The 23,562-nt window shown below is 28.4% G+C and overlaps 5 protein-coding genes across 6 annotated transcripts; 2 read left to right on the top strand and 3 right to left on the bottom strand.

Moving 5' to 3' along the window:
• Positions 1-4,866: 4,866 nt before the first annotated feature.
• LOC106789412 (katanin p80 WD40 repeat-containing subunit B1) lies at positions 4,867-11,721 on the bottom strand. The gene is made up of 15 exons (XM_014753588.1): positions 11,377-11,721; positions 10,933-11,063; positions 10,486-10,830; positions 10,213-10,403; positions 9,996-10,146; positions 9,760-9,917; positions 9,479-9,600; positions 9,233-9,286; positions 8,508-9,048; positions 8,126-8,423; positions 7,837-8,019; positions 7,664-7,740; positions 7,493-7,567; positions 5,845-5,964; positions 4,867-5,679 (listed from the first exon to the last, which is right to left on the bottom strand). The coding sequence occupies exons 1-15, from the start codon at positions 11,408-11,410 to the stop codon at positions 5,547-5,549; spliced, it is 2,613 nt and encodes an 870-aa protein (XP_014609074.1). The 5' UTR covers positions 11,411-11,721; the 3' UTR covers positions 4,867-5,546.
• Positions 11,722-11,799: 78 nt separating this feature from the next.
• On the top strand, positions 11,800-13,408 carry LOC106789414 (UPF0598 protein CG30010). Its single transcript, XM_014753590.1, has 5 exons — positions 11,800-12,205; positions 12,282-12,500; positions 12,583-12,631; positions 12,740-12,960; positions 13,033-13,408. Exons 2-5 carry the CDS (start codon positions 12,339-12,341, stop codon positions 13,270-13,272), a joined length of 672 nt encoding a protein of 223 aa, XP_014609076.1. The 5' UTR covers positions 11,800-12,205; positions 12,282-12,338; the 3' UTR covers positions 13,273-13,408.
• Positions 13,280-15,494, bottom strand: LOC106789413 (angio-associated migratory cell protein). The gene is made up of 8 exons (XM_014753589.1): positions 15,386-15,494; positions 14,973-15,238; positions 14,639-14,895; positions 14,398-14,542; positions 14,138-14,337; positions 13,812-13,976; positions 13,517-13,698; positions 13,280-13,441 (listed from the first exon to the last, which is right to left on the bottom strand). The coding sequence occupies exons 2-8, from the start codon at positions 15,151-15,153 to the stop codon at positions 13,369-13,371; spliced, it is 1,203 nt and encodes a 400-aa protein (XP_014609075.1). The 5' UTR covers positions 15,154-15,238; positions 15,386-15,494; the 3' UTR covers positions 13,280-13,368.
• A 574-nt stretch (positions 15,495-16,068) lies between these two features.
• Positions 16,069-20,142, top strand: LOC106789423 (putative glutathione-specific gamma-glutamylcyclotransferase 2). 2 transcript variants are annotated; one of them, XM_014753602.1, is made up of 6 exons: positions 16,069-16,314; positions 16,407-16,549; positions 16,678-17,558; positions 18,877-18,912; positions 19,033-19,295; positions 19,531-20,142. In XM_014753602.1, exons 3-6 carry the CDS (start codon positions 17,403-17,405, stop codon positions 19,808-19,810), a joined length of 735 nt encoding a protein of 244 aa, XP_014609088.1. In that variant the 5' UTR covers positions 16,069-16,314; positions 16,407-16,549; positions 16,678-17,402; the 3' UTR covers positions 19,811-20,142. The 2 variants fall into 2 exon arrangements, with proteins under 2 accessions (XP_014609088.1, XP_014609089.1); XM_014753603.1 differs by lacking the exon at positions 16,407-16,549.
• A 1,210-nt stretch (positions 20,143-21,352) lies between these two features.
• On the bottom strand, positions 21,353-23,498 carry LOC106789422 (prolactin regulatory element-binding protein). The gene is made up of 4 exons (XM_014753601.1): positions 22,986-23,498; positions 22,516-22,898; positions 21,730-22,424; positions 21,353-21,629 (listed from the first exon to the last, which is right to left on the bottom strand). The coding sequence occupies exons 1-4, from the start codon at positions 23,121-23,123 to the stop codon at positions 21,544-21,546; spliced, it is 1,302 nt and encodes a 433-aa protein (XP_014609087.1). The 5' UTR covers positions 23,124-23,498; the 3' UTR covers positions 21,353-21,543.
• Between the last annotated feature and the right edge of the window lie 64 nt (positions 23,499-23,562).

The following is a 23,562-nucleotide window of genomic DNA, read 5'->3' on the forward strand; positions in this document are numbered from 1 at the left end:
TTCCAGCACCCCCTTCAACTACATCAATCTAATTTAAAAAATAATAATAATAATAATAAATACGAACGTATGTGTCATAAAAATATTCAACCAAACGACGAATGTTCATTCAGGATCATGTTGGATGTTCAAAAAAAAAAAAAGGAAAGAAGCAAATATGATCGAAGAAGGACTTTTAGATAGATTCGAATAAACGATAGCAAGAAGAAGAAGAAGAAGAAGAAGAAGTAGAGGATGGCAAAAGAAAGAAATAAGAAAAAATAAAAAAAACATGATCGATCTCTTATTCGAAGGAGAAAGAAAAAGATCTCTCGAAGATAGTACGATTAGAAGAGGTAGAATAGGTAAGAGGGGGGAGGGGGGGGGGAAATAGAAAAAGGAAGAAAATAAACCGGAATATTTTTTTTCTATTTTTTTGTAAAAAGAAAAAAAGGTTGCAAGAAGGATCCTATATCTAACAATGCAAAATACGGAAGCTGGTAGTACGTGCTCTTATTTGTAATACGTTTGTATACGTATATGTGTATACAATATATTAGTTGTATTGGTAAGTATCGCTTTCTAAGTTTCGGGATAATCCGCTTAGGCTAGTATACGGTCTCTGTCAACGCGTCTTCATCGTGTTTGAACGTATTGTTAACGTGTTTTGTGAGAAAACAGCATTTTTGTCGCTCGAGGTGACAACAAGAAGAGGACTTAACTTATCTCTCCGTCATAACAGATACCAAACTAAGAAAGAAAGAAAAAAAATAGAGAGAGAGAGAGAGAGAGAGGGAGGAATAGTAGCCGGTTCCTTTTACACGTGGGAGGATTTCACGATCATCCTAATCTTTTTCTAAGGTCTTCTAAATACACCTGATTTTATTTTCCCGTTCGGTTAGACGAAATATTTTCTAAACTTTTCTACTTTATTTTTTTTTTTTTTTTGGATTATACAGTACAGAGATATATTCCGAATAATTTTGTTTTTTTTATATATATATATAGCGTGATATATTAATTTGTTAAAATTATATAAAAGGAAGAATTTTTGACGATTTTATTTATAAATTATGTTAGAATCTCTTAAAAAGTTACGTTATAAATGCAACTCTGATATATATATATATATATATTATTGTTCGATTAAATCTAAAAAAATAAAAATGATTGAATTTTTTTATCTAAATTAATATATATATTTTCTTGCAGGGGTAATATCAAAATTTCATGATCGAATCATAAAATCTAAGGATCATAATCGTGAGACACCATCAACGATACGTCAAGTACAAACAAAATTAAACATTTTATTATTATTATTAAATGAAACATGATTTTTAAAAGAAAGAATTTCTTGATGAATATTATTAATAATTAATTATATTATACTTAAATTTTTGTTTGTTAACAGTTCCGAATTACCTGTATATATTTTTGTTTCCATTTAGATGGTTCGATGACGATGTCAATGAAGATTATGATGATGATATCATGGTTGTCCCATTTTACAGGAAGAGAGAGAAAGAGAGAAAGAAAGAAAGATAAAAAGGACGGAAGGGTTAGAATACAACCACCCTGAAAAAGACCCATATAATCTCTCATGAATACATAATCCAGATGCAAACAGCCGCCACGCGCAACCTCGTTTTAAACGGTCACGATATTTCACGGATTATAAGTATGCAACACGAATGAAGAATATTTGCACTTTATACGGTTATGCATGTATTTATATATATGACATTGGTAAAAAGGGAGGAAGGAATCGATATTTTTTGTGTAACTCTATTTAGAAAGTCCAAAGCTTTTTCGAGAAGAGACACCATCATCAATCTTGAGTATTTAAAATTCGAAAGAATACAAAGTAGTAATAATATTTCAAATCAGATTTATAAAAGAAAATTGTATAAAAATGTGAATAAATACAAAATGAAAAATAATATTTTTAGATTCGATAAATTGTGATACACGCAAGTGAACAATGATTTATTACTTTGGAAGATCGTAAATCGTGAATATACAAAATAGAAATATTTCTAAAATCCGATATAAAAGAAGAAGAAGAAGAAAAAACTTCTACGCTGATTTTTATACTTTGAAAAAAATCATAAATATTGTGAGTATCGAAAAATTAGAACACAAATACAACGATGACGAAATAATATTTTGAAGAACGAGTAAACAAAATGTTTGTATTTAAATTAAACGTAATCTACGTTTGACGAATTTGCATTGCGAAAGAGAAAAAAGGATATAATCGTTGATGCAAATAAAGATAAAAATCTGATCCTTCAAGACCACCTATCTTTTTTTTTTATACCGTGCAAAGTAAACTACGATATCGGTACTAGTGCGATATAAAAAAGAAAAAAAAAAGAAAAGTAGGCGTTGATCGATGAGTATACAGATCGGATCTTATTCTCTGTCAGGATAGAAAAGAACAACAAAAAAATTCTATCGTTCATTTTGAAACGTCCAGAGTGGATAGAAGTAACAGGAGGAGGATGATTCATGTAACTTGTACACCCTTTTTCTTTTCTTTTTTTTCTTTCTTCCAAAGTCAGGATCAACGATACATAAAAAAAATACCTCGACAATATTTCTATTTTAAAATAATATTTAACATTAAAAATGCATAATTTCAAGATCAATTCAAGATGTACAAGTTGAATAAATTGTCCTGTATTTAAATACTATATTATAGGAAAAAAAAAAAAAAAACGGGAATGTTACTTGATAATAAATATTTTTTTTACAATAGATAGGAGTTCGAGGAGAAAAAAAAATTAATTTAGATAAATTTCTCTTTGTAAAGAAAAATTATTATTCTTTAATTTTTTTTTTTTTCTTTTTCTTTTTTTTTTTCTTTGCCGTAATCACACGAGAAGAAGGATTCACATTTTCCATGAAAACATTTCTCTCTTAAACACAGCAATTATTTCATTCGTTAGTAACGAGCGGGGTGTGTAGACGGGGGGGGGGGGCACAGCAAGGGGCCTAACGAGGGGGAAAGAGAAAAAATAAACAAAATAAAATGATAATTAAGAATTAAGATAATAATTTCGATGAAGATAATCGATAGATATTATTGCACGATTAAAATCATGCACGCGAGCGTTTAGAAATAATTGTATTTTCATATGTTTGTTGTTGTGTGTGTTCATTTTCTTTTTCAATCTTTTCGCAAAATGCATACATGCGGCAGCAGAGACACATCATACACACGCACACACGTATATATCCTTTAAATATACGAGACGATACACCACCCACACACACACACACACATTTGTTCTTTCTAATCATTCTTTATTTTATTTTATTTTTACTTTTATTTTTATTTTCGTTTATTATTATACTCTGTCATTTCTTTTTCACTTTTATATTCTTCGGACTTATAAAAATATATATAGGTATTGGACGGAAGCCGTGACATGATTCTTTAGGCTATTTCTTTTTTTTTTTATGTATGTGTGTAAAGATATTACTATATATATATATATATATATTTATATAAAAAAACAAAAATAAGATAAAATAAAATAAATGATTTTGGTTATTTTTTTTATTTATTCATTTGAGCGAGGGTTTTCCTTTCTTTTTTTTTTCTTTTTATCCTGAAGAGTTTTTGTTTGTTCTATCCTCTCGTCGTCGAAGAGATCATCCGCAAAAATAATTAGAAATAAATTCTCGTGTGAATAACTTTGCCGAAAACAAAAAAAAAATAATAAAATATACATAAAAGAATTCTCTTTTTTTTATTGATTTTTTTGTTTTTTTTTTGTTTTCTTTTTTAATCAAAGAAAAAGAATATATTTATATGTATATGTATATATACGGGTCTACGCGTTGATATTGCACAATAATAATTATTTACACGATGCACAAAACGATTTTTCACATCTCGTTTTTTGTATAACTGTTTTCTTTTCCTCTTCTTCTTCTTCTTCATTTTTTTTCTTAGGAAGATTGTTTTTTTTTTTCATTTTTTTTTTTCTTTTATATACAAAAGAGGAGACAGAATTTTATTCATCATCGTTAAGATTAATAATATCGGAGAAATTGTTTCTCCCTTTCCTTTTCTTTTCTTTGTGTTAGAGTTCCATTATTTTTTTTTATCGTTTATATAAATATAAGATTATACATTGTTAGCATAATTATAAAGGTTTTTTTTTTGTTTTTATTTTTTGTTGTTTCTTCATTTAGATATACCCTATAGTTAGAACCCTTTATTAGTAAACGAGCTTAAATGGCTCTTGCAAAAATACAATTACTTTTTGTTTGTTTTGTTTTTATTTATTAAACTAGCTAACAAAAAAGAATAAAAATGTTGTTACTCATTGTTTTAATATTCGTTTACTTTTTTTGCCCGATGTCTTTTTCTTTTCTTTTCTCTTTCATTTTCTTTTGTTAATCATTTATTAATCATATAGTTAAATCTCCCAATCGAAGTTCATTAACGCAGTATATAATCATATTTCTATTTTTTAATAAATGAATGAATGAATAAATGAATTAGTTAGTTAATTAAACAACTTACTGCACGTACCCTCCTCCGTTTTATTCTTTTTTTTTTTTTTTTTTCTCTTTCTTTTACTATTTTCATTCAGTCAAATACTGGCAAGAAACCGATGACACGAAAAATTGTGTCAAGAAGAAAAGAGTTTGTTGTGTAAAACTATTATTAAATTATATATATTTTTTTTCTTCTTTTTATTTTGTCGCACTGGACGCTCTCTTCGATGATTGATTGATTTATTTATTTATTTATTTCTCTCTCTCTCTCTCTCTCTCTCTCTCTCTTTTCTTACTTTTTTTTCTCTAATAAAAACATTTTTTCAAATACGCAAATATATAAGCAGAATTATTCGATTATTTGTTGTCTTTTTTTTTTTCTTATGTTCTCATTTCTTCCCTTCTTACTCTCACATTATTCTTTTTTGTGTTAATCGATTATTACAAATACTATTTACGCGTATCGTTGATATTGATCGTTAATAATAATAATAATAATAATAATAATAATAATAATAATAATAATAATAACATTAATAATAATAATAATAATAATAATAATAATAATTACACGATCAATATTATAATTCAGTCAAATTTAGTTTTAACAGTTATTAAACTTCCATCCTATCATTAATTCTTCTTCAATACTGTTACTTCGTTTTTTTTTCTCTTTTTTGTTCACACCACTAACACAGGAAGAAATATTATATCAAGTGGACCGAAAAATCCAAGTGCCTTGTTTTTTCTTTTTCTTTTTTTTTTGTTTTGGAAATACCTCAGCGAAAAAGATGTTATTACACTGAAGCAACAATAACAACAAGAACAACAGGCACTTTCTTCTTCTTCTTCTTCTTCTTCTTCAAAAGAAGATGATTGTCTTTCTTATTAATTGGCCCTTTAAACAGCCCACCTCTAAATGCGAATCGACGATGATTATTATAATGATGATTATGACGATGATGATGATGATGATGATAATAATAATAATGATAATGTGTTAGTTCAATAATAGAAGTTCATATACGTCTTAGACGCTGTCGTTTTCGTCACTCTAGGCTCCTGATTAGGACACTTAATTCACGAAAGGTTGCACCTAGTTTACCTGGTGCTGATTGCTTTTTCAAAAGTATACCACGTATCGTTGATAATTTCTGGTAACAAGACAGGCACTTATTATATCTGTAAAAATGAAATGTAATGTGTTAAAAATGTATATTAGTAGGATTAACAATAATAAAACACAAATAATTGAATATTAAATATTATTTGATTTTACTATTTCAATTTATATAATAATATGAAATATATAATTGTAATATACAATAAATGATAAATTATACTAACCGTTCTTCTCGTGAAACATCAACGCCTATGGTGTGAAGAGGTGCTTCCACATTGGATTTAATAACCGAAGCAAAATTACGTAAAATAAGTCTCAATGCCGATAAACCTGCGGTTATGTACCTGTAAATAAATAAAAATGATTTTTATTACTTATTCTTTCACATAATAAATTAATAGAAACGTAAATCACAAAATAATGATACACTTTTTGTATAATAATAATGTTAAAGAAGAACAAAACTGTAAATGTGGGAGTTAATGTGAACTATAAGGAAGAAAGAAAAAAAAATCGTGTTACGGGTAACTAAGGTGTTACAAAAAAATAAATTATTGGACCATAACGATCCCAATAAATAACGAAAGCTAGCAAAGACTCGCCCGAACGATTCGATGCGCTTCCTGTTGGTCGATGATAAAGGGTTCAACCGAAACTCCCGTTTTGAATCACCGAAACGAATCATAAGCGAGCCCATAAATGCAGGACACGCATCGAAACGATTTTATTTCTAACGCTCGTTTTTTTTCACGGATTTCAAAGGATATCACGAACGCTATTATTCAATACATTTTATATATACTTAAACATTATTTTATCATAATTTATTTATAACATATTTGAATTTATATTTTTATTACATTATTTCATTTATCAATTATTTCTTTTTCTATTTCTTTTGAATGCATTTTATACAATAATTATGTTTTAATATAAATATATGTTTTTATTTTTATTTTACTTAAAAAAAAGAATCTATATAACAAACGACTAAGTTAAAAGAACATTGAATGAGAAACAGGGAAACTATGGGGATGACAAATTTCACCCCTATGACACGCCTAGCTATACAAGTTTAGATTTTCATCGTACTATTTTTTTCTCACGGGATCTAACCAAAGGCAGATCTATCAAACAACCGTATCGAACGAACCGTAAAAATTTACAAGTATTTACATACAAATTGTGATATCTGATATTATCAAAATATATACATATACTCTATCTCTTACTCTTTTTTATTTAATATTAACCACACTAAAATTTTCATGAAATAAAATTAATTAAAATAAATAAACAAAAATAATAAAATTGTTACGTGTGTTCTCATCTTAAAAAAAAAAAAGAAATTAAATCCTTTTAAGGATTGAAAAAAAAAGGATTGTGAATATTCAAAAGGATACGTGATAGTTATTGTAGTTTATCAAAAGAATAAGAACACGTTGATTGACAAAGATTGACAAAGTAAAATCTATCAACATATGCACGCACGCTTACCACTTCAAATTTCAATCGAAACTTACAAAGGGGGATATTCGCGATGAGAATTGTAACAGGAATTTGCATCTGTCAGTATCTCTCATTGTCTTGGCTAATTTTGCGTACCCTCCTATTCTTACTGCACGTTTCGATCGTATTTCCCTACCCCACTCTAAATTAGCCATTCCTATAGAAAACTATGACAGTACACCTAAGTTCCATTCGTTCTAACATAATACCCGAAGTACAGACCCTTGTGACATGCGCGTATTATTTAGGTTTTAAGTTTTGGTGCATGAATTCAATTTACAAAAGAATTCGAACAGTTATGACCTCATAAAAAAAAGAAAAATTATTTTATAACAAAAATAAACAATTTATAATAATACTTACATCTCGTATTTACTTTGAACGAGTTCAGCGATAGGCCCAAGAAGTAAATTGCACAAATCCAAATTCCAGATGGTTCTGCAAATAAAAGTAAATCACATAAATAAAAAAGGAGAAAAAAAAACCTTTAATAAAAGTCATTATTTATTTATACAAAATAATAATAATGCTTACGGTTTTAACGTTAATATACCCAGAAGATCAACGATAATCGCAAGATCGTTCATTGCAACTGCTGAATCTATCGCTGACTGAAATTAAAAAATAATTTTATTTTTAATTTCTTTCTATATCACATCTATTTTCCAATGATTATTTTGTAATATATAAGATTAACAAAAAAATACCTTAAGATCTTTATTATGCCAAAGGGAATAGACGATTTGCAGAGAACGGTGTCTACTGGTGAGTACAGTCATCATTGGTTCATGTCCTCGCATCATACTATTTAATACTTCTGCTTCCGACATTTCTGCTAATACTCCCATTTGCGAATACGCTAGTCCCGGAGATCCTGCGTAACTACTTTTCTGCAAATAATTGTAGTTTTTGATTACATTTTAATAATTTAAATAAACCAAACTCATTTACAATCAGATCAGTGATCAGTAAAAAAGAAATATATATGATACTTACTGGTAAAAATGTTTCAACATCTAAACCATAAGGTTTATCAGCACTTATTGGAACTAATTCTTCCTTTTCAATATCTTCAACTTGTGATCTTAATTGTGTAACTGAATCTACTTTAGGCGTTGGAAGTACTTGTAATTTGTTGTTCTTTTTTAATGTTGACGTTCCCGTTGTCGTTGTGTTTCGGGCCGATAGTGTAGCAGAATTAGCAAAATTTCTATTTAAAGACGTTGACCTTGATTGCGCTGTGTTTGGTCTATTTAGTGCAGGATCGGAGGGACTATGTCTTATATTATTAATTCTGTAACAAATAATATCATATAAATTATGAATATATATTTTTGTATTTTATTTCAAAGAGATATATTAAAAAATGTATACTCACTGTACAGGATAATCACTTTCATAGCCTTGCTCACTTTCTCTACAACTATTTTGGCGCTTTAAATAATGCTTAGGCGAATCTGGACTGGGCACTCTATTTTTTAATTTTCCATCATCCATAACAGGTATTACAGCCGCCATTGGTGCAACTCTCGGTGTTAAAGTCGAGTTAGATCTTTGTGGACCCAAAGGCTGTGATGGTATTGTTTCATTAACTTGTGCAGCTCTTTTTCCAGGAAAAGGTGTAATATTTTGTTTAAGCGGCGGTATAGAAGCTAAATTTTTGGATGATCTGTTCAGCATATTGTTTGCTTGTAAATTAGCACGAATTTGACTGGTCGTAGTTATAACATTCCTTTGCGTTGGCGGCGATGATCTTATCGGTTGAACACGTACTGGCACTGGTTTGGTTAGTGACAATGTTGTTACCGTTGGAGATGGTGACAATGATGATGGCATAGATGACATTTCACTTGATTCTACTGTACTTATATTTGATATTGATGTACATAGATTTTGTAGTACCTGTGGTTGTGAAGGATCTGAAATAGACATTTAATTTACAATTAATATTACGATATCAACTTGTGTAACATTAATTATTGTTTTATTATATTTGTGTAATAGTGTGTTTATTTGTAAATAGAAAATTAATAAAAATGTTAATCAATTTTCAGTTAAAATAACAAAGACAAGTGGGAAGTTTTATTTTTTTTACAAACTCACCTACATCTTGAGGCTCTTGGAAAGCCTCAGGTTCTGGTGGAGGTGTGCGAGACACTGAAACATACCATGCAGAGCATGCCCATTCACAAACGACATTCCACATTGTCTAAGTTATATATATGAAAAATGATACCAATAAGAATACCATTATAAGTGATTAAAGATAAACTGATAGTAGAAAACTACTAGATCGAATAGTATATTGAATTAGGAAGAGAATATGTTATATATAAAAAATGTATTTACGAGCTCTGTTAGGCTGAAATATGTCCCGATAATCAGAAACATTAGGTATATCTGCATATGTCGCTTCATCTTCTGGATCCGTGCCTGACTTATCTGCTTCTTCTATTGTTCGTACATCTAGTCTATAAATTTATGATACTCTTAGTCAAATATATATTTTTTTGATATACAGGGTGTCTAAGATTTTCCCAATTAAACAATGTCAACATATTCAAAACACTGTTTAGTCGGAATAACTTTAAACACCCTATAGAATGCAAGTACTATTACATTGTACTTACGTATGTTTCTTCAATTCCGGTGGCCGTTCTCTAGAAAAACTTTTCCTCAATGAATTTCCATGATTAAATGGAGATAATGATACTCCTCCTAATGGTGCTATTTTTTTTAAATCACAGACATAAAGAATAACATTTGTATTATGGCAACTTGCACCGATCTAAAATAAATAATTTTACTGTTATTACATATATTTATCTTATTATAAAAATGATATAATTTATTAATATTTTGTTACCAATTGATTTTGAGCTACAGCTATGTCCTGTACTTTGCCCCAGCCGGTTGGAACCGTATCTAATGTTCTACCCGGCTCCCAACCATAGACTTTTAAAACGTCGTGACTACCGGCAAAAAGACATTCTCCTCCTTGACTGAAGTATAGGCACCTAAAAAAATATATTCACAGTTAAATATAAATGTGATTAACAATGATAAAAATAAATCTTATTTACCTTATTCCTGATGAATGATTTTGTTCTGTGGAAGATACAAGCAGAAACGATTCCAAATCCCAAAAGTGAACTGTTCTGTCGGCGCTTCCGCTTGCTAACAAAAATTCATGTGGATGAAATTCGACGGTTAATGCTGGTCCCCTGTGTTCTGAAAATTCTCTTAGTTGTCTTCCTGCTCTTAAATCCCATAACTACTAGAAAATACAATTCAATGATATATCATGTCTATAGGAAAATAATATAAAGATTTAAAGAAATATCATTACAATTCACCTTGACCATGCCTTCTTCTCCTGCACTGGCGATCCATTGCCCATCAGGACTAAACTTTAAACTATTAACTGTTAGATTATGTCCCTTATAGGTAAAAATACAACCCTTCCTTCGTATATCCCACAATTTGATCGCAGTATCCAAACTACCAGATGCTAATAATTCCCCGTAAGGATGGAAGTTCATACATTTGATTCCTGCTTTGTGTCCCGTCAAAGTACGAGCTAATTTAGCATGTTCCAAGTCCCAAATTTTTAATGCCCCTGTCTGAGAACCGGCACATACTAAATCCTCTGTTTGGCCAAATCTTACACATTCTATAGATGTTGTATGACCGCTCAGGCTCTACATATATAAAAACAAAAAAAGATATGTTTATTTTATAACATAAAACATAAAGAAAAGAAATAATTAGAAATGAATAATAATAATATTTTTAATAAATACCATAATACAATTAGGTTTTCCAACTGCCCATAAGTTGACTTTTTTGTCATCACCACCAGTGACCAAAACACGACCAGATTTATGTCCCAATGCCAAACAATTAACATTTGATGCATGGGCAACAAAATCCTCTGCGAAGTAGAGAAACACGTATTAACAATTAGAAAAGTAATTCCTTATATATAAGATTTTATGACATGTGTGTAACACATGTGTCAGACGAATACAAAAAAGGATCTGACTATAATTATAGAATGCTGTATATAGAATATGTATGAGTACACTTCAAGCATACTATTCTCTGATAAACATTAATTGTTTACTTCAAATCAAATCGCCAATTAAAAGTTGTCTAACGATAATCCTTCCTTTTAAATATATATAATGATATATTTAAAAAAAAATAGTATAAAAAATAAGTGCAAAATAATAATAAGCACTCACGTAATTTCCAAGATCTCTTCGTTGACGAAGCCATATTCCGGGACCAAGAAGATTGCGTTGTACAAGACTTATTTGGGAGGAACAACAGTCTGAGATTGAAGATCGTAGTGGTAGGATAAGTTTTTGCACGAATTTAAATGTAACATTTTTACTCTCGTTCGAAGATATTATTCCTTTTAAACATGAAACTAAACTTCCCGTCAACTTGACGACATGATTCGAAACTTTTAATCCAGCCCGGCTTCCGATATTATTATTATTTCCATTAATTTTCAACTGACTTTTTTTTTATGAAACTTCTTCGTTTCACCTTTATTAGTCGTCGTATCTCATTTCTTGAATCTCTGACTGTGTGTCCGTGAGTAGCGATGCGAAGTGACGTTGAAAAATATCGAATTATTTTGCTATCGAAGTTGCGCTTCCATTCGAGTTTTTTTTTAGGTTAGAATACAATTTTTCTTCCATGTGATTAAAAACGAGCACGAATTATATCCATTAAAAATAATAATTATAATAAATAAACGTAATTGAAAGAGATAAGCTTAAGATTATAATAACGTGATTGATTAAAAATAATCGTTGTAATTATCGTACAAGTTAACCTCTTTCGTGGTAATCGATATCGAGATAAAATATCGATTGTTGGAGGACCTACAGCAGACTGACATTACATACACATAATTAATACGTATATGTGAAGTGAATATAACATTGTATGTGTTATGTATACCATGCGCCATTCAAAGGATTGCGCAAAACTCTTACTTACACTATGATATTAGAATTAATAAACAATGAGATTCTAATTACTTCGCGTCAATAGCTTTAGGTTTGTATTAATATTTACATAAGGAATCTATATAAAATTTTTTCTAATTTGAATAATTATTCATTTATTATTATAGGCGACCATAATACAAAGTCAAGGCAAAGAGGTGTGATCATTAATTGTAATCACAAACATGTTTACTTTATCCAATATATGTTTTAATCAAATAATTACGAATGCAAGAAAATGTTTTATCTATAATAAATATAAACGAGGTTGCAAAACTTATGTGCAAGGTCAATCACCGGAACGACGTATAAGGGAATATTTTTATTATATAGATCATCAAGGCATGGTAAAGTGTATTCATTTTTTGTTTTCTTATTTCATCTTATTATTATCGCGAATCATTTTTATAATTACTTTATTACTTACAGCTGTTTTTGGATGATGTACGTATTAAAAATTTTACATCCTGTTTCAAAGGTATGTGTCAATGCATAGACTGGCAGCTATGCAAACTAATTACAAAATTTACTCTACGAGTCAAATGTCATTCTATTTACAGATGGAAAACGTAAAATATTATTTCAGACAAAAAGTTTTTGGAATTTTTCTTCAAACGACTCAAAATAAATAATACTGGACGGTACACGCAAGAATTCCCATACATCTCCCTTTGCGGTTTAGAAAGGAACTTTGTTAAGTGCGATGATCTTCCCATAGTATTCACGAAAATCATTGAAAAAACAAATGTAGAAGTCGGTGAAAAGGAGGATTGGTTCGGTTATTCGTATGCCGAAAAATTACTTCAGGTAAATGATAAAGAACAAATTTATATGAATTCAAACTTAAATATAGAAATTATACAATTAATTTTTTTACAGGTACCATTCGAACCACAAAAATTATTAATGGACCCTAACTCAGGTAGAGTGTATCATCCTGCGCCTGAAAAAGTAGGAGGTATTGGCCTAGTAAGATCTCAAATTGCTATTGAGCTGAGTATTCATTTTTGTTTTGACAATGGGGAAGATCAAGGTCCAACTCATTTTCAATGGAAAGATAAAAAATATTCGATCGATAATGAATGGTATAAAAACAGTATAAAATATAAAGATAAATAGATAAGGATTATTATTCTCCTAATATGTATATTTCTATGTTTGTAATTGTATTTAAGAACATAACAAATTTTTTAAATACCTAGATATCAGATTACATTAAAATAAATTTGAGATATCAAATATTCTCGCAGTGAAATCATCAGATGTTGTTAATACGATTTGTCCCTCTCTAAAAGTATTTGTAGATTGAATTGTTTGATTATTTTACTTATTATTAAATATAATTATCATTATTATTACTTACTCGGATATGTGTAAATCAAGAATATCTTTGGAATGTCCTGTAAATAGGTGTAAACATAATCCATTTCTCGCGTCAAAGCATCTGAGAATACCATCGAGTCCACCAGAAAATAGCAATGACGATGTACCTTTCCATAAGATTTTACTTATACCACTTTCTTGTTCTATTTTGTGCCGAAGTATCTAGACATTTTTTAAAGACATTTAAATATTTTACATAAAATTAACAAAGTATTATCATATTTTATTTTTAAGCACTTCACAGTCAAAGGGTTAAAATAAAGCATATGATTCACCTGTTTTGGTATATCCCAAATAAAAATTTCTCCATTTAAACTACCTGTTGCAGCTACTTGAAATGTGGGATCTTTACAGAAAGCTATCGTCTCTACCCAATTTCTATCAGAATCTTCCATATCATTTTCTTGTTCGCTATTAAGATCTTGTAATATAGATATTATCTGTAAACATTTATAGACATTTATCTTATTAATAAAAAATTTGTTATATAATAATTACAGTGTAATAATAAATTACAATTGACGAATATAAACTGTTCAAAAATAATGTTTGCTAACCAATCATTCATTCCAAAATTAAATAATTGTTTTTCTTCAATTACCTTTCCTGTATGCGACATACTAAGAATAGTTTTTCCATCTACTGCTGTGGATAATATTAAATTATTATCCATATAACAATCAAGCGCTGTTATGGCTGAATTATGGCCTACATTAGAAGGAACTGTTGATATCATGTTATTTGATTTTAAATCGAATACACGAATTGTACCATCTTCATATCCAACTGCAAGTCGTTTACCTGTTGATACATAAGTATGTAACTATGTGTATTTATAAATACAAAGTGTTAGTTACATACCATCAGGTAAAATTACACCTGCTTCTGCTCTGTTTCCAAAACCTTGTAAAACTTTGCAATCCCCATCAGGTATTTTCCACATGAAAATTTCACCATTTACGGAGCCTGCGATTAAAACGTTAGCTGCCATATGCCACTTCATCCACTGAAAAAATAAAACAAAATATTAATAATAATAATAATAATAATAATAAAGTAAATCTTTTTACAAATAAAAGTATGACATTAAAGTAATATTTACAGTAACATCTCCCATATTGTAATTCCAAATCAAAGATTTGTCGCTTAATTTCCACAATTGTATGATGCCACTCATATCACCGGTAGCCAAATAGGTTTCATCGAAATTGAATTCAGCGAATATAATGCTATCTTTATGATCAGTGCAATTTAAAATAATTTCTCCAGTCGTTGTGTCCCAAACATAGGCCTTATCCTCTTCACTTCCAGTAACTGCTATCTTTCCAGCCTTACTTAAAAAACCGCAAAAGACAGATCCTAATGTTACAAAAATGAATTTATAAATCTGTTAAGTTAGAAGTCCAAACAATTACAAAACTGTAATGTATACAAACCAGATTTGTGTCCGGTGAATACTAAAGTTGCATCCTCTTTTTCTGAATCTATTTTCATCACTTCTTCGTTGTTGAGCGAATCAGGATCTATAACTTCAATAACATCTTCGTTGTAAATAAGTTCCTCTTCGTCCATTTGATTGATCATATCAGGAGACGGTGATTCTGTGCCTCGTATCATTGTGTTTTAAAAATATTCTTATGCGTTTAACAAATCACAACACACACTTTCAAAAGAAAGTTTTTTCTTTTACTGGCAGTGAAATCTGTATTTGAAGAAAAACAACAAAATGACTATTTAACACTGCTAATAAATTTAATCTAATGTAACAAAGATAACCATTAAACTCAACTACATCAACTAATCATGCTTGATTTTAAAAAATCCAGGTTAATAACTCAATATTCTATACCTATATATAATATAAGAAATACAAATGCAAATTGAAATTCACATCAGGTTGATATCCTAAGTTTTTTCTTGTGTTACTACCTGGTGTATATATATATATAAATTATATATATGCGATCTACAGGTCGTATTAAGCATCATCAGAGGTGGGGGATGGCGTGAGAAAAAAAACTAGGGTAGCGATGTCAGTGCCATCTGATAGCAGAACTTAGAACTCGTTCATCACTAACAAGAAATCTATTTATATCTATCGATAAGTTAGATTATCTCGAGTCGAAAATTAATTAAAACCAAAATTTAAAAAAGTTAATCTCTTTTTGCTGATTCGACATGCATAATTGATCATGTAAAAGTAAACATTATAAAGATAATTAATATGTTTGAATTAATTGCATCTGTGAGAAAAAATGTAAATTACATATGATTTAAACAAAAATTAATTAGATCATTTGTGATCATTGTATTTTCTTTTATAACTATTTTCCCTTAAGATAATTTATTCCTAGTAGATTATCAATGAATAGAACTAACAAAAGTAAAATGCGCCAATTGTTAAAACATGTTTCATCATCCTTCCGGCTTTCCTCTCTTACTTCAATCTTTTATTTCTCCTCTTTCCCCCTCATTTGGCGAATACCATTTTTCTCTTCGTCATTCTCTCTCTTTCTAAAGAAGCGTAGAAGCACACTATGGTTGAACTGCTCCACAGTCTTGGTTCGTCCTCCGTGCCGCGTTTATATAGTAGTTAAATGTTGTTAATATTTCTTTACAAATATACACGTGTACATATATATGCACATAACAAATAATTATTCGAAATATAAATAAAATAAAATATTTTCTAAGTGATAGTTATAATTCATTATATTTATTTATTTAAATCGTGAATTATCTTATTCTATAATTGGTGATAAAATCTTGATCGATAAGGTAGGTTTCTTCCATAACACACAGATACATAAATTAAAAAACCGGGATATGTAAATATTTGTATACTTGCGCATGTATAATTTTTACAATAGATTGTTGTCATTTCAATTGAAGATTACGAAATTGAATTAAAAAGAAAACAAAATAAATTTACAAATAAGAAAAAGAGGTTTACGTGATGAAGGAAAAGATTAAAAGAAAGAAGAAACTTAAGAAAGTAAAAAAAATGAATTAGGTAAGAGCTCATTGATAAAAATACATACAGTAAGAATAAGAAGAGGAGGAAGAAGAAGAAGAGTTTGAAGGCCGTCAGTTTATATTAAAAATATCATTAAATAATCAAGAGCGCGTGTGGCATTTTAGAACTTGGAAAGTTTTCGAATACCGGTACAAGTGATCGACGGAAAACGATCGATGGAAACGAGCGCAGAAAGCGCCTTTCACAAATTTTATTATACACGAAATTTCAAATTATCGTGGATAAAGAAAAAAAAAGAAGAAGAAGAGGAAGAGGAAGAAGAAGAAGAAGAAGAAGAAGAGGAAGAGGAAGAAGAAGGGAACCAAATTCAAAATTTGTTAATTAACATGAATCTTCGAACCCCATCATTTACGATGTTTTATCGTTAAGTTGAAATTATGGGAAAAATAATAGCAAAGTACAAGAAGAGTTTGAACAAAAAGAAAGAAAAAACTATAATTATTTATTATAGTCTCGTCTTAATATAAAAAAAATATTCCAAACTTTGTTGCCCCATTTCAAGATGGCGACAAAAAGGAACAGTGATTCAAATTTAAATGCAGTTTATACCCGAATGATTTAGTTCAATGAACAAATCCTGAACTATAGGATAAAGTAAAATTAAATCGAAGGAATAGATAAAAAAATATTATTAATATATTTTTATATATATATATATATATATATGATATAGTTTGGAATTTGATAAGAATTCGAATTAACGACAGCTAATAAGAAGATAACTAACAGAGAGATTTATTTTTCAAATCTTGATCGGTTATCATCGTAAGATGACAGAAAGTTTTATTAGATTTAGATTGATATATTTGATAAATATTTATTATTAACGATGGATACCAACGACAACGGCGTTTGGATTTTTGGATATGGTTCTCTTTGCTGGAATCCTGGTTTTGAATATTGTAAAAGTACAACTGGTTTTGTCAAAGGATATACCAGAAGATTTTGGCAAGGAAATACTACGCATCGTGGTACAACAGAAAAGGTAAATTTTTTGGCATCTTCCTTTACTACGTAAATATTTCATTATTCTTATTATACTACTACTATTATTATTGTTATTATTATTATTAGTTTTATATTTATAAATGTTAAAGATCGTATGCAAACATTTTGCTGTACACAATTTCTTTACAATAATAATAACAATTTTTATATTCGAATGTTTTCGATATTTGCACGAAAAAAATAATGAAATCAAATTTAAAATTCCAAATACTTCAATTATGTTTATTTAGTTAATGATAAGCGTGTTCTCTCTTATCTATATATTTTACGAAAACGAAAATCAAATACAAAAAAAATAACAAGGATAAAATATATTTCTCGCGCGAGATACGACTTCTGTTCTTTTTGTTCTTTTTTTTTTTTTGTTCTCTTTTGAATACGTCAATTCAACGAAACAGATTATTTTTTTTCTTTCTTTTTATAACGTTGATACGATTATTAAATGATTGATATGATAACTGGATGATTCGTCAACGTTTTAATCAAATTTTGCTCACAATCTAACGTTATGTCACGCGAGGTCTCTTTTTGAAAAGATAAGATTAATTTTTGAAGTCTAGACTCTTGTGTGGATTAATTTTTGCTAAATAAATTTTTTCTTTTTTTTTTTTTTTCTTCCTCTTCTCCTTTTCATTCCCCTTTCAAAATAAAAATCTTGATAGTTAAAGTTTCATTAGCATTCAATCGAATAGTCGCGTGATTTTTTACGTGAATGGAATCTTAAACGTTTGTTTACTTACACAAATCCTAATAATTATAATAATAATAATAATAAAAATGCTAATTATTACGTGAATGGAAAGACGAATGCAAATTAGCATGATCGGCAATGATGGTGATTCATTATGATTTTGAATTTTGATTTTTCGTCAAATCAAAATAAGGAGAAAGTTGTTGTATTATATTTTATAATAAAATATAATAAAACTACCTCTCGTTCATACTAAGCCCAACCAGTTAGAAACCGGTATAAACTGATATCTTTTTATACATGTATGTGAATTACGTGTTATATTGCTATAAAATAATATATGTTTGTGTTTGCAGCTGAACGATATAAAATACTGCTATGCTATCTTTAACATTTTTATATATGTGTGATATGATATATATATCATACATATATATATATATATATAATAAGTACACCAATTTTTCAATGTAACTTTAAATGTCCGATAAATAAATGTTCCTGCGTCATTTTATTTCTAAGAACAACTTATATAAACAAAGAAGTGATTTAATTTTTTCTTAAAATTTGTTAAAAAACATATCTGTACTTTTTATTTTTCCAGCCTGGTCGAGTTGCTACTTTGGTAGAACAAAAAGAGGTAAATAATATCTTTACAAATATTTCACTTCGATGTGATGTTAATAATAATAATAAAAAAGAAAAAAAAAGAAAAAATGTTATTTTTAATTGTAATTATATGAAATGAATGATTTTTTAGGGTATTGTTTATGGTAGAGTTTTTCAAGTATCAGACAGTACTGCATTACCGTATTTACAAAAAAGAGAATGTTCTTTGGGCGGATATTTGACTATTATTTCGACGTTTCACACTCGTGATGATAGCAAAACCTTTCCGGCAATTATTTATATAGCCACTAAAGAGAATCAACATTGGCTTGGGGAAGCACCGCTACGCACTATAGCGAAACAGATTACAGAGTGTTCAGGACCAAGTGGACATAACGTTGAATATCTCTTACGGTATTAAAATATAATATTTACACAAATCCTAGCTTATAAATGTAAAAATATTTTTTATCTATAAAAAAATAACGTGCATTTGTCATCATCAATCACATTGAAAAAAATTATTATATAAATATTAATATTAATGAATAATTGTTGGTACGTTTAAAATATAAAATAAATAATAAAATAATTAATAAAATAATAATAATAATAATAACAAATGATTTTCACGTGTTTTCGGTTACAGATTGGCCGATTTTATGCATAGTTATATTCCTGAAGCCCAAGACGAACATCTTTTTACATTAGAATTGTTCGTAAGATCGATTATAAAGGATCAAAATATGTGTTTAAATACTCTTATGGGAAATAGAGAATTTGTAATCGACCTTGAAAATACCGAACAAGGTCAGTTGGAGGCTGATCGTGATAATGCGAATGTTCATAATGGTGTCAATCGTGCTACGGAAAACTCTTTCCAATATGCATCTAGAATTCCTCAGACATTGCGTTGTCTTAAAATGTAATAGCCAATTATGTTAGAGAATTATTTTATTTTACGATTTAATATTAATCAAATCATTTCAAATCTAAAACATCTCTTTCTTTCTTTTGCTATGCTAAGATAACGAGAAAGTAAGAAAAATAGTTAGATTTGATAATAGTTATTTCTATACTTTCAATGAACAATTATATTTATTTCTTTGAACAAGATGTAACAAAAGTACACCGTAAAAATCATTTTTTTTCGTAATTTCGTTACACTTTGTATACAAAAAGTGACTGTTCTTTTTATTTAAACAAGCGCTGGACACTTTTGTTTTATAAATTTGTACATAAATATTATTTAGTTATTAAATATTTTTGGTTGGTAATTATTAAATATTAGATTTTATTTTACACAATAGTGTATTATTGCTTTTCTGCATATTCCACATCAAAATAATATTAATATAATAGAAATCTACAATTTGTGTATATTTCGTGTATAATCACAGTGCAATAGGAAATATTATTTATAAAATATTACTATAATAACAATTAAAAACAAAAGTAAATTCTATAATATTTACAAATTATATTTTAAAAGTTTATTTTACCGACCGTATACATGAGATCTACTATTACCAAATGATGATAAGTGTGGGATCTACTATTATCAAAACTTAGGTAAGCATGAAACCTACTATTACCGATAATAGCAAGTGAAGGAATCTATTATTGATATCAGTCGGTAACGTAGAAATTTTCTATGGTAATAATTTTTCAAAAATTATATTTATTTAAACATTAACTTTTCTCTTCATAAGAATATTAAACACATAGTACCCATACCCGCATACGCTTTAATAATTACAGAATGTACTTTTGTATTTATTTTGAACAATATTACAATAGCATTTAACAAAAGACTTTCCATACCTATACATAATTAATTATAAGTGTATCTCTCTTCACTATGTACCAAGCAGAAGAATTAAGTAGAATAATTATATTTTCAATAAATATAATATACTCTTGGCACCAAATATATATTACAAATTATAAATCTATGTGTCTAATCAATTTTTATCGAATGAAATGAAAGTGATATAATTTATGGTATTGAAATGCATCACCTGTCTCTATTGATTAAAAATCTTTTGTTGTGTTTAACTTATCATGATTAAAATATTCCAATTAAATTATTTAATTAAAATTGAAAAACTACTACCCATGTATAATAAATAGTATAAAACATTTATATATATATATGTATATTATAATTTGCAAAATTTAATATTATAGGCTATTGCATAATTTTTGCATATTTTTCAAATATACAAAATTCTGATCAGTTTCAGCTCTATATTTACAATTTTCGTGCGCTTGCTTTTATTAAAAAACATGCAGTATTTGATAAACTCCGGGATTATTTGAATGTGTCTCTATAACTATGCTTGTTAAGTCAATATGTGTGTACTATAAATAAAATTAATACAATGTACAATAACAATTAGAGAGAGAGAAAGAGATATTCTTTTTCTTAATTATATATACTATTTAAATACTATGTATATATGTATACATATACATATATATATACATATATATTTTTATCAATCCTGCAATTTATCAGATATTACATACATGTTTAATAAAGTTTTTATTTCTAATGTGAAATGTAATAGGATTTAGATTGTAGTAATTGAAATATTTGCAAATGCTTCTTTCTGATACAAACAAATTCATGCGATAGTTGGACAATTAATTGTGTCAGTCAAATACCAAGATAGCTACAAAATGTAAATGCTGCGCAGATGCACAAGATTATCAGAAACATTCCGAGCCAGAATGGTATTGTATCTGAAATGCATAAAATTTATGTAAACAAAAAAAATAATTAATTTTTTTTCTTATTGAAACTAGAATTAAAAAATGATAAGAATTATTATTATCTACTTACGTCTAAACGGTATACTGTGTATACAAATTCTGTTATCTATAGAAATGCTAATTACAGAAGTTTCTGTATTACTAGTGATAGGTGGTCCATCTAATTTTGTTGGTAAGAATTCTAAACCAGTTACAAACATATTGTGTGCGCCAGGTACATGTAATACTCTTCTTAAGCTGAAAGCAACGTATATGTCTACGCTACCAGAGAACATTGTTCCAACGGCTACAAATTTGCCATCGTCTGAGACTGCTAAAGCAGATAAAGTTTCCTTATAAGTAATAGATTTAATAATATTGCCAGACTCCGTATCCCACAATTGGAGAAAACTTGAATCCTTTCCCATAGTTGCATTAGAAAGAAGAAATAATTGATTTAATGATATATTCACTTCTGATATTCTAAATCGACATCTCTTGTACATATATTTAGTATTATTAGGAGAATTCCACGTAAGTTCTTTATTCAATGATCCACTTGCGACGTCCCATAAAATTGCTTTCCCATCTTTAGCTATGGTTATTAATGAGTTACCATCCGGACTAAAGTCTATATCATCTATTTCTTTTTGATGAGCTTTTAAGTCATGCAATTTCTGCAGTTGCGGAAATTTCCATATTCTTATGCAACCATCCGTACCACCGGTAGCCATTAATTTTCCATTCGAACTTATGCGAACTATTCTTTGCAGCGATTCGTCTTCGCTATTTATTCAATAAAAGAATCGAACATAAGATATTAAAATAATAATTATAAAAATATGATAAAATAAACAATAACACAGAAATAAATTACCTAAAATCTGTTTGAACACTGTCAACTGGTTTGATTACTAACTGTAATCTTTTACTTTTAATATTAGAATTGTCGTCTTTAATTTCTTCTATTTTCCCCTTCATTGACTTTCTTTCTTCTTCCATTTTTTCATTTGCTTTTCTATTTCTAACACTATCCTTGGTTACATTGGTAACTTTCTTAATAATCTCACCATTCTCTAGGTTGACTATTTTAGTGTTAACGTTATACAACTGACAATGATTTTCTTGACCAGCTAGTATCCAGGATCTTTTCGCATTATTGTAAGTAGCACAGTTCATTACCACGATAGGACCAGTTTCGTGTCTTGTAACTTCTTCAGCAATAAATTGTACTCCATCGTGTAGAAGTTCAAATATTTCCTATCAATAATTTACAGATTTCTATTTTTAATTAATATTCAATATAATTAATATAAAAATCTAAGAATATAAAAAAGTGTATCTCACAAATCCATTTGCTACTCCAGTTTTTGAAGAACCACCACCACCTCCAACAAGTATATGTCTACTAGTCAACATTTGCAATGTGTAAAGTGGAAAATTAACCCTAGCTAAGAGGCCACCTTTGTTTCTTCTTGAAGGCATTATGCATTTATTTTCTTTTTAAGTAGATTGATATTTCCTTGTTTTTCCTTTTTTATACAATTTCACTCACTAATTATATATATAACTATTTATTAAAAATTTACAATATTACCAATGCTATAAGTTCCACGTTTCATAGATATGTTCCATTGCAAATTTTATGAGGATCTTAACCTTGTATAAATCACTTTCTTAAATATAACCTTTAAAAGCAATTTTAAATATAAATTAAAACAAAAAATAATGCACGATAAACTATAAATAAATTACAATTAAATATAAATAAAAAGTGTTTTTAATGAGTTTTCTATTAGGAAATAATTGACAAAATATTGATATGAACACGTACTCAATCTTTCGCGTGATAGTTCTATTATTTCACCGCTAGGTCGCTGTACTTGACAATTCTCTTTAATGGAAAAAAAATGATTTAATAATT

This window comes from Polistes canadensis, unplaced genomic scaffold, assembly GCF_001313835.1.
Source record: "Polistes canadensis isolate GaletaPanama2010 unplaced genomic scaffold, ASM131383v1 scaffold_182, whole genome shotgun sequence".
In the NCBI taxonomy this organism is placed as follows: Eukaryota; Metazoa; Arthropoda; class Insecta; order Hymenoptera; family Vespidae; genus Polistes; species Polistes canadensis.

Bases quoted from the DNA above. Each gene is read 5' to 3' on its own strand.
- LOC106789423 (XM_014753602.1), top strand. From the start codon at position 17,403: ATGGATACCAACGACAACGGCGTTTGGATTTTTGGATATGGTTCTCTT. The intron at 17,559-18,876 runs GTAAATTTTTTG...TTATTTTTCCAG, and splicing joins ATCGTGGTACAACAGAAAAG to CCTGGTCGAGTTGCTACTTT. The intron at 19,296-19,530 runs GTATTAAAATAT...TTTCGGTTACAG, and splicing joins AACGTTGAATATCTCTTACG to ATTGGCCGATTTTATGCATA.
- LOC106789414 (XM_014753590.1), top strand. From the start codon at position 12,339: ATGTTTACTTTATCCAATATATGTTTTAATCAAATAATTACGAATGCA. The intron at 12,632-12,739 runs GTATGTGTCAAT...ATATTATTTCAG, and splicing joins TTTTACATCCTGTTTCAAAG to ACAAAAAGTTTTTGGAATTT. The intron at 12,961-13,032 runs GTAAATGATAAA...ATTTTTTTACAG, and splicing joins ATGCCGAAAAATTACTTCAG to GTACCATTCGAACCACAAAA.
- LOC106789422 (XM_014753601.1), bottom strand. From the start codon at position 23,123: ATGCCTTCAAGAAGAAACAAAGGTGGCCTCTTAGCTAGGGTTAATTTT. The intron at 22,425-22,515 runs GTAATTTATTTC...TTGAATAAATAG, and splicing joins AGTGTTCAAACAGATTTTAG to CGAAGACGAATCGCTGCAAA. The intron at 21,630-21,729 runs GTAAGTAGATAA...TATGCATTTCAG, and splicing joins ACACAGTATACCGTTTAGAC to ATACAATACCATTCTGGCTC.
- LOC106789412 (XM_014753588.1), bottom strand. From the start codon at position 11,410: ATGGCTTCGTCAACGAAGAGATCTTGGAAATTAC. The intron at 11,064-11,376 runs GTGAGTGCTTAT...TCTACTTCGCAG, and splicing joins GAAGAGATCTTGGAAATTAC to AGGATTTTGTTGCCCATGCA. The intron at 10,831-10,932 runs GTATTTATTAAA...TTATATATGTAG, and splicing joins GAAAACCTAATTGTATTATG to AGCCTGAGCGGTCATACAAC.
- LOC106789413 (XM_014753589.1), bottom strand. From the start codon at position 15,153: ATGATACGAGGCACAGAATCACCGTCTCCTGATATGATCAATCAAATG. The intron at 13,699-13,811 runs GTGAATCATATG...AAAAATGTCTAG, and splicing joins TTTGGGATATACCAAAACAG to ATACTTCGGCACAAAATAGA. The intron at 13,442-13,516 runs GTAAGTAATAAT...AAATACTTTTAG, and splicing joins CTTGATTTACACATATCCGA to AGAGGGACAAATCGTATTAA.